The 10,411-nt window shown below is 42.0% G+C and overlaps 1 protein-coding gene across 1 annotated transcript; it reads right to left on the bottom strand.

The window, feature by feature from the left end:
* Window positions 1–2,995: 2,995 nt before the first annotated feature.
* On the bottom strand, window positions 2,996–10,257 carry DNAJA1 (DnaJ heat shock protein family (Hsp40) member A1). Its single transcript, NM_001245570.2, is given in 8 exon segments — window positions 2,996–3,362; window positions 4,123–4,223; window positions 4,800–4,915; window positions 6,813–6,927; window positions 8,285–8,512; window positions 8,612–8,716; window positions 9,778–9,955; window positions 10,052–10,257. Coding segments are annotated over 8 exon segments (1,194 nt in total). The 5' UTR covers window positions 10,184–10,257; the 3' UTR covers window positions 2,996–3,143.
* Window positions 10,258–10,411: the final 154 nt, after the last annotated feature.

Below are 10,411 nucleotides of genomic sequence, written 5' to 3'. Positions count from 1 at the left end.
GATGCACAGTGAAAAGAATAATTGTAACATATTAAAATATAATCTTGATCATATGAATTAGGTGGTGCTGAAACACTGGAAGTAACTGCAAACTCAGATGTAACCTGAAAATAGGTCAGGTTACTATACTGGTAGCTACAGAAACAGCTGTTTTCTGCTACTGTATCCTCTGTTTCAACAGCTGTTCTGTTTATTTGCCCAAACTATGTATCCCACATAAAGCAACAAGTCAGAAAAAATTCTTCATTTTTCAGTGTCACAGAACACATCCAGCTGCTTGCTCTAACTGTATGATACCCAGAGTATCATGGAACAACAAAGTTCTACTAGTTCTTGCCAGCCAGTGCTTTTTGCCGAAAGCTTATTCTACTGCTGCCAGTATTTGTTTGGGGCACAGCTTCTGTATCAGTAACCAGTTAATTTCAAAACAGAATACTAACCTGGTGGTGCTCCTGCTGCCTTTCCTCCACTAGCACATCATCCTTCCCTGGACTGCTCTGCTAAAGCTTCTACAGGCAGCTCCTGGTCAGCCACCCTCTTCCTGGAACCTGGCCCATGTGCTGTGGGGTAATCAAATACGAAGCAGAATTGTCATGACCTCCAGAATAAGTCAATAATATAACCTCATCTATGCCAATGCAGTTGTGGAGGGGGTGTGGTGAAAAGAAAACCTGAGAAAGTAAGTTTATAGAATGTTTTTTGTTTGTTTGTTTGTTTTAATATAAGACAGTGTCCCAGACTGAGAAGCAAGATGTTTCCTATTACCATCTGTGTAGCAGTTGCCCTCTGGGCAGTTTTCCTTATCTCCTGTTAAGGGGCCCATCCATGCCTTGCCACATGACTCAGAGATAACTCCCTCCAGGGTCATTTTCTGTTTAACAGGTGATCAAGGACTCGCCCAGGGACTCAGAATGACATCAGCTCATTGAGAGATGCTCTGCCCAGTGCAGACCTGGGCATCCCGACCTAGATATATCCTGGGTTTGGGACAGAGCAGTCAGCCTTCCCACAGGCTTCCAAGAGGACACATCTGGGGTTTTTCACTAGACCTTCAGAGGAAGACTACAGACTTCTACAAGACCACTGCTCCAACAGAACCAAATCTCCCACTCCAGGAGGACTGCAGCCACTCTAATTTGGACTGCTACCAACACGCTGGCCAAAGGGGTGTCAGGTTGTATTCTGACTCTGTCGTTTTTATTTTTTATTATTTATATATATATAAAAAGTGTTTTTTCTTTTGTATTATTGCATGGTTTTGTTTATTTTCCCCTTTCCTAATAAACTGTTTTTTTGACTTGGAGTCTCTCACTGGTTTTGCTTCCAAACCAGAACATAGAGTCATCTGAAGCAAAATCATGTCTCTGTCAAGCTCAAGGCTGTGAATGGAGAGTTGTTTGTCCTTGCTGTCTTGATCCAGTGGTTGGAAAAAAAAAAAAAAACCAAAAAAAAAAACAAAAACCCAAACCCAAGGGTGCTTGGTCCACTGAGCTAAAAAAGGTAGCTTATTTTACTCTTGCTTAAGTTTCAAGCCAGCTGTTAAGGAGTGAGCCCTAGAGGGGCTGCCTCCCCCAGAGTAAGATTACTTTCTTTCTCCCCTTGACTCAAGCCATCCTACTGGTAGAGCATAGGCACCTGCAGGTCACATTTTTCAGCTGATGAGCTCACTCAAGTAGAATTTGGAAAAACACTTAGCCTACAGAATTTTATTTCTGTTGAGAAAGAAAACAGAAAAGTAGGTGAAACATGCAGGTGAAAGACCACAGTTCTGTAGGTACCTGAAAGGGACCACATTTGAGGTACAAAACCCATTGGTATGTCTTGATACAATAAAACTTATAATGGTTAGATAAGCTAGAGATGTATTTTTCTAAGAGCTCCCAGATATTCAAATTACAACACATGTACTTAGATGAGTTCTCCTTGTGACACTTTTGCTTCAAAGCAATATGAAAAGCATAAGCTCTGTCCCAAGCCAGATGGTTGAGCAAGACTAAACTACCACACTAGAGGTTAAATCTGGATGTGTCTTCTCAGCATATTTTCGTAAAGGTTTTAAAGATTTTACTGTGAATAGCTGTCTAAAAATAAGAAGTTGGTGCTTTCGAACCAACATCTGGCCTAAGAAGAGGCAATGAACAATTTTGTAATTATATCAGAAACACTTCATCTACAATAATTAGAACATTCATACAGAAATTTAAGTCAGCTTGAAATAATGCACACAATACATTAATTTCAGAATACCCTAGATGCAGTGGTTGGTTGTGATCACTAGCCTTCTTTCCTCTGCAGGATCACATATACCCACTAAGAAGACTGCTCTCCACAACACTCCAAGGGTGTCTGATTTCAGTAATCACGGTGGAAATCAAGCTTCACCTAGCAGCAGTCTGACTTTCCAAGCCATCTGCATGCTGACAAAGCCTATAGGACTTTATTAATACACAGTAGCCAAGGTAGCTCCAAGCAACCACTGGCTCCACAGGCAGTGTGACACAGGACAGCAGCCAAACAGGAATCACCTATGAAACAAAGCAAGCTCAACATCTAGCTCTGGGGTCAGGACTAGTGCTGGCACAGGAAAGGACCTCATGTGGAATAGCGTGGAGAACTTGGGGATCTCATTACATTAATGGGCCTATGAAGATCAACCACATCTGTGTCAGCCTCATCTACCAAGTGGGTGCATTAGTCAGGCCCTGGTTAACAAACAGTACAAGCCCAAATATTATCCTAATTGGTACAAAACTTTACTACATCTTACCATGGATTATAAGTACTAGTGCATACTTCATTCACAGAGTATAAGATCTAGAATTCCTAAAAAGCACATCACAGAATCTTAGTTTAAGCCTGGGCAATTGCACACATACAGGAATTACAAGGTTTGGAATAAAACACAAGCAGGTAAGGGAGTTTCCTGGACCAAGAGGCAGGGGTGAAGTGCAGTCAACTTCATTTCAGCTTGCAGCTTTATACAAATCGCAAAGTCGGTTTAATTACTTAGTTTATTTCTTTATGCTTTTAGAAACGACTATGGCTGGATAAAACAACACATAGCAAGTGACAGCAAACTGCTTGTAGTCCTTCACTTATCCACTGCATACAAAACAAGCATCACAAGTTATTCACTGGCCCATTTATGATGTCTGGCACTGAACACCACCTCTAGGCTGATGCTCATCATCTTCATACACTTCTCCATTATAGAGGTGTTTTCGCTTTTGAGATGGATCGAAGTCCACTAATTCCACCTGTTCCATTTCCTCAGTTTCTTCTATCTCCTGCCTTGTAGGTAGCAGTTTTTCAAGCAAGGACACCTTATCTGAGGAGAGGAAGCCACTCTCTGGGAAGATCACCTGAAATCAAGAACTAAGGTTACTCAAGTCTATCTGAACTGTTTTTTCATTAGGTCAGATAGACCTACAGGTTAAATATCTGCCAAAGTCAGGTTTGTTGTCATAGATCACTTAAATTCAGAGCACAAAATATAATCAGCATCACTAAGCAGTTTTTTAATGCCTGCATGAAGTTAGCTTCTAATTCTGGCAACTCAATCAACGTCTTTCCTCTGCTTCAGGCTGTCCTCTGGAATCAACCACAAGAGCAAAGTATGTATGTAATAGTGCATACAACTACATATTTAAATATATATAGATAAACAAAATGTCAACATTAGAGATATGGTTAAATATATTCTAAGCTGTAGCAGACAGGGCCCACTACTATAGCTCCCAGGATTAGCTTCTCCCCAGAGAAGAAAATCAACATTTTCCAACCTACTCTTCTGCTCCAGTGCAGAAGTCAAAAGTTACTCGTGCATCCTTCCTACAGGACAATAGAAACTAAATAGTATGTCAAGCAAATGTAAATTCAGAAGGCTGCTAAAGAAAATCCACTGGTAACTAATGTACTTTGAGCACACACCATTACGTAAGTTTTCTCTTTGTTCTGAACGGTAATTCTGATGGGTTGCATGTTCTCACCCTTGTAAAGAACAAATACCAACAGGATATCTGATTATTGGTTATCTCTTCTTGACTGAGGTAGCGCTTATTGGTTAAATTTTGGATAGATGTTCAGTCCTGAAATGCTGTGGAAGTGAGTTGATTCACTTACCCTGAATTCTATAATCAGACGTCCTTTTTCATATGGCCTACGATAAATTGGCATACCTTCATTCAACACACACTTAATAGCCCCATGCTCAACAACCTGGCCTAAAAAAAAAAACAAAACAAAAAAATAACCAAAAAAAAGGAAGGGAGCCATGCAAGCAACAGAACCAGCTTTAGTTATAATTCCCTTCAAGATTTAGGTAGTTTTCTACACTGTGGTTAGGCAGCAACATCAACATGTAGTAGTCTAACAGGAACTTACTGCCTGATAACATACAAGTAGGAAAGTAGACTGATGTCTACATTACATTCCTATAAACCTTGTTATGCTTCCCAAAGGAAGCATACTTACAAATTTATTAAGTGCTCCATCGCTTCCAAGGCTGAAAAAGTGGTTTTCAGAGACCCACGGCATTCAGTTCTCATGAGATATCCTCAGGATGCTAGTATGTCCATGAGGTAAGGTCTGTTACTATGTCACGCAAAGAGAAAGTTACTGCTGACTGCTTGCAAAAATACTTTTTTATTTTAAGATTCGTACTGCAAAGACGGAGGCAAAGAATTTGACACCAGCAAACATCCGTTTTACATCAAGATGGGGTGCTTCTGTTCCTTTAGATTTCCAGCTTACATTCACTGTATGCTAGAACTTCCAACAGAAAGCAAACCAACTCTTACCAGGATGGGAGGTAATAATAATAGTTCTGTTATCCAGCGTTGTGATGGGCTTTTGAAAGCCACAAAGTGCTTCAACCAGCTGAATATCCATAGACAGAAGTAGATCTTCGTCTCGTCTAAGGAAGACCCAATCAACAACAGTCACAGTGAGAGAGAAATAGTACAAGGATCACATCCAACTTCAGTATTTAAAATCTGGAAATTACAATAAGCTGTAATTATAACAGAAACCCAGACAATTAATACGTAAGGAGCTGCAAATATGAATGTAGCTCCTCAATTACTAGAATGATACCTGCTCAGATACATTATGATCCTGTCAAGCTAACTAAAGTGTTACAAGTGTTTACTGAAAAGAAATAAATACAGTAAGGGCCACTTGCATCCAGTTTCACTTCACTGCTCCTTCCCAATTAAAAGAAAAAAATCTCTCAGCCTCATAAATACTGAAACTGGGACAATTAATTTGCTTTTTTGCATAGATAAATACCTTCTTAATTGCACTAGCTTGCACTATGGTGATCTGTTACACCCTGAAGATTTATTATGACGGAATTTTGAACAGGTGATGGCCACTCTGGGTAATGATACAAGTACCAAGAAGTATCTGCAATGGTGTTAATTATTTTAATTGTGTTCTGACTTCAGTATGGCAATTGTAATTGTCCGCATGTTCAAAGGTTACAAACTCCTTCATCTTATTCAAAGAATACAGACCACTCACCCTGTTTTTAAAACGTCTCTGGCAGGAGACTTGAACGAAAAGCTAATTTTAGACTCTGACAGGAGAGGAGGAACATCCCACTTGTGTGAGAGCATGACCTCAGCATAACCCCACAAGACCAGTAATATCAAGGGTTACTGAAGGACACTAGAACTGAAGGCATTGGGCAGAAGGATAGAAAAAAATAATCTAGTAGTATTGTGACTTCAGGTCCCAGGAAACCATGAGAACAGTTTGGCATAGCTGAATCAGTGTATGGTTTCACTGGAAGTTAAGAAAAATCAGCTGAGTAAGCTCATCCAAAGCAAACAGAAATGATTCTTAACCTATGAGCTCAGTGTTCCTTGGCATAGAATTCTGGCACCAGCTTCAAGAGCTCAGCACCATACATGATAGTCAGGCAGACCAGCTGCAGGTTTCCCAAGAACCTTTGGCTCACCGTTCCTATTTACAAGTACAAGGTCAGCGCTAAGTGCTTTCTCTAAACCCACCATTTCCCTTGTAACTGCTCTTAGCAGCAGCAGTGAGACAATAAATGCAACACACTTCTGCGAGATCATCAATGGTGCTTTTAACTGGACTAAAATATACTAGACACACTAATTCCATAAACAGTAACATGAAAGAGGGAGGCATCCAACACTGAGCAGTATTGCCTGGGAACATGACATAGTTAAGATATGGTCAGTGCTGCTTAAGTTACTTTTGCTTTCACAATAAAAAACAGACAGGACCAATTATCCTGCCCATAGCACTTGGGCAGGAAATGAAGTGTGGCTAACTGTTTGACCACAATGGTGCACTCTATACTGAGTAAGTCTGTTCTAAGTAAGATCAATGAACATGTGCACATGCTCCAAGGTTTCTGTGCCTTGAGGCCATGTGGACAACAGTGGACTACATTAAATGGCAATTTTCTGAGTTAAGTAATTGAAAGCAAGGAAACAGTCACAAATACTCAAAACTACTAAAAATCTCATTATTTCAATGAGTTCTTAAAATTAAAAATTTGTAAACTCTTAACTGTAACTATTTTTGTTTGCTTTCTATCCCTTCTGCTGCCAAAGCTCACAAGAGATCACCTCATGCTATTAGAACACAAGTGGACAGACTAGTTGCAGCAGAACTCACCTCAGCGCTCCTCTGACCACCCAGACAAACTCATGGCTGAGTGACAGTCATGTGATCCTATCTCCTGACACACCAGTACCTACAAGATGAGTGGTAACCACGGAAGCATGTGGAAAACCATCACAGGAAATATCACAAGAGAATTCAAGCATCTTTACCTTGTAAATACAGAGTGGTCTTTCTGATCCAAGACAATAATAATATCCCCTGGTTCCAGACCTGGCTCTTGGTCCCCTTCACCATGGAATGTAATTTTCTGGCCATCCTTCATTCCTATTGTACAAAACAAATAAACCTTTTTCTTATTTTTAAGATAAAAGCACCAACAACGAACACTTTTACAGGCATGAGCTGGTATTAAGATATCTCTGGATCTTTAAATAAGAACATCAGGATCTTCCCTTGAAGCATTTTTTTTTAAATCCACTCAATTAACAGATCTTAGCAGTGCTAACATGAATTCAGTCTCAAAACTATCAGGTTTAACTGTACTGACAAAAGAGCCACCAACATTAAGTCTTAAAGGGAAATATAATCAAAACAGTTTTCATTATACACACAAATACAAAAAGAAAATCAAACACTGCCTACAAACTTTATTTCAACAGCAATTGACCAGTCAGCTTCTTCAGTTTCATAAATAGGTGGCACATCTCCTTATGAAGCATGATCTGATTGCCTGCCAAGTCCAAGAAGCATTTCCTACGGACTGAAAACCTCCCATAAGAAACTTGTTGCACCCACACAAGAAATCGATTGAACAAAAATACTAGCTTTCTTATCCTACGTAAGTCTCTTTTCCCTTACTTCTAGAAAAACATCCTTCTCATAAGACCTCCCTGTTCAAAATATCAGTAATATAGCCCTTCTAGACCTTATATTTACTACCACTATGGATCTCCCCTACAAATTCAGTAACTGCAGAAGCTCTGCTTACACATGTAACAGCTGCAGGCCACAATCACAAGCGAGACTGTTTAAGTCATGCATTTGTCAGCGTGCTCTGCCTTACAAGCTACATTACTCCAGAGACTTCTCCCACCAGCTTTTCGGCAGCCTACTCAACACAGATGCATTTGTCATTCAATACCATTCCGTTCACCCATCACGTTGAGGGTTTGTGTATTGAGTTGCATTTTGCCAGGCAAGGAAGTGGTACCTGCATTGGGCAGCACTGTCAGGGCTGCGTAGTCAACAGAGCTTTAAGCATGAGAGGCTTAGCACTGTCTGTGCACCCAGTCACTATAGCAGACCTGGTTCCCCTTCACACTGAAACACAGCGGAAGTGATAGGAGTCTGCAGTTTTGCTGCACGCAGTGAAAATTGATTGTGTTACCTGATCACAACTGGGCTTAGAGGGACCTGAAAAATAATTCACTTCTTACAATAACGCAGGTTTCAGAATTCATTCTTAGTTATGTGCCAGGCTTTAGAAGTGAACACAGAGATAGTCAACCTTTCCTAGAAAATAAGTCTACTTTTTGTAAGGCAGCAATAAGCAATTTTACTGTGTATTCAGCACTATTACTCACAAAATCAACACTACATGTTTGCTAAAGCTTCTGTTTTAGTGCTGCAAAGGCAGTCAGTACATTCAAGTTCAATACTTCACCTCAGTAAGACACCTCACCTTTGTCAATGTGAACTTCCAGTATCTTCTTCTCTCGAACAATTTTTCTGCCATTGCAGCTCTTACACCGGTCCTTGGGGCTGATACGCTCCCCATGCCCCTGACACTCAATACACACAGACTGGATCTGCTGCACCATTCCTGGCCCAATCTGGTGAATTCTGATCTGCATGCCTGTTCCCCTACAATTAGGGCAGCATTCTACTGCACCTTTCTTACCACCACGACCTGAGAACAAAAAATGGAATTAGGTGGTTATGTGCTACCAGAAAAAAATCCCCAAAAGCTTTAGAAACATCTCCTCTTCAATTTCAGTTTCAACATTACCTTCACATTTGTCACAGATAATGTTTTTCTGCAGTGCAAGTTTCCTCATCGCACCATTGTACATATCTTCTAAACTTACTGACAACTGGTGGACCACGTTTTTACCTGTAAAAGAACAGAACTTACTTAAGTTTAGAAGCTTGGTCTGCACATCTCCCTGCCAAGCCACGATAAACCAAGTCTCTGGGCTTTAGTATCTTGCATCAATTGAGCTTTGTCTTGTTTTGCTTGTATTAGTCAAAAGCTCCTTCCCAGGTGCTGTCATATTGGGTAACAGTTGTCACGACTTTGACTCTGCTAAAGTCAGAAGAGACCTTCTGGAAAAGTTCAAACAGTATGAGCAACAGAACACACAGAACCTCAAATGTTTAAGTTTTATGATGCAGGACTCGGGTTTCAACAAAGTCACCAAACAGATCTACAAACAAGGCAGAGACTCTGTTTGGAAAATCCATTTCAGCACTTTCTTCCTCTCACCAGGTGACCTTCTGGAAGCAGAAATAAGCAGTTATATTTTTACCTTCAAGAACTCCTTAGCACTTCAGCTGCTGTAGGCTTAGTTTTGTAAATGATACTGAGCTCTGGGTTGTTACAAGTACTTTGACACTCTTAACATTTTGATACAAAACATTTTTTCTTCTGTTTTCAACAGATCTGCACTAAGAGGTGACAGGGTCAGCACTGCTCTTAACAGCTTTAAAGTTTTTCCCAGCGTGATTAAACTGGAACTTAACTTCTGGGTAGCATTTTATTGCAGTTTCAACTTAATTCCACTGCACAGTGCAGGACCACAGAAAAATTTCACAGACTGAACTGGATCTTGATATCTTATTTAGATAGTTGCTTTTAGATACTACAGTTACAGTAACTTAATTAGTAAACCATTTTAAGCTACTTTACCCTTCCATTTCCTATTTTGTCTACTAGCAGCTAGGCTTACACTCAAGCTAAAAGTATTCTAAACACACCTGGTTAGCGATTAACAAGGGACAATGCACAGGAAGACCAAACTACCACCACACCAACCAAGGGCCCTCCCTTGGGGTTTCAGGTGTTAAGGGACAAGAGTTTTCTCCAGTTTTCAGATTAAGTCTATAATTTCTGTTTAAACTCCTACATCTACGGCATTCCCCTCAGAGAATCTGATACCCTCGCCAACACGTTACCTCGCCTCTCCCTCTGCATCCTTCCTCCACCGCCGAAGAACATATCGAATATGTCCATGGGTGACCCGAAGCCGCCGCCGGAGCCGCCCTCCTTGATAGCCTGTTCGCCTCCTTTGTCATAGAGCTCTCTCTTCTTCGGGTCCGACAGCACTTCGTAAGCTTGCGAGATCTGCTTGAACTGCAGAAAGAACAGCACCCGCACTCAGGCACCCGCGGCGGGCCTCCCGCCAGACCCCTCCCGCGCGGCCCCCCCGCCCCGGCCCGTCCCGCCGACCTTCTCGCCCTCATTGGGGTTCTTGTCCGGGTGGTACTTGAGTGCGAGCTTGCGATAGGCCTTCTTCAGCTCCTCGGCGGACGCGTTGGGCTTCACGCCCAGCACGTCGTAGTAGGTGGTCTCCTTTACCATGGCGGTGGTGGCACGGGGGTCCCGGGGCGGCGGGCGCAGATCCCGCTCCGCGCAGCTCCGATCCCGACTCTTCTGGAAAGTTCGGGCCGGGCCCGCAGCCCCGCCGCCTCAGCAGCCGGCCCCACCCCGGAAGTCCTGTCCCGCCGCGCGCCGGGCCCGGGCGAGTGGCCCACCAATGGCTGCTCGGGAGGGGAAGGCGCTTGGCCAATCTGCGCCCGCCTCCGCCGC

This window comes from Taeniopygia guttata, chromosome Z (genome assembly GCF_048771995.1).
Source record: "Taeniopygia guttata chromosome Z, bTaeGut7.mat, whole genome shotgun sequence".
NCBI lineage: Eukaryota > Metazoa > Chordata > Aves > Passeriformes > Estrildidae > Taeniopygia > Taeniopygia guttata.
This window is presented reverse-complemented; position numbering and strand designations above follow the sequence as displayed.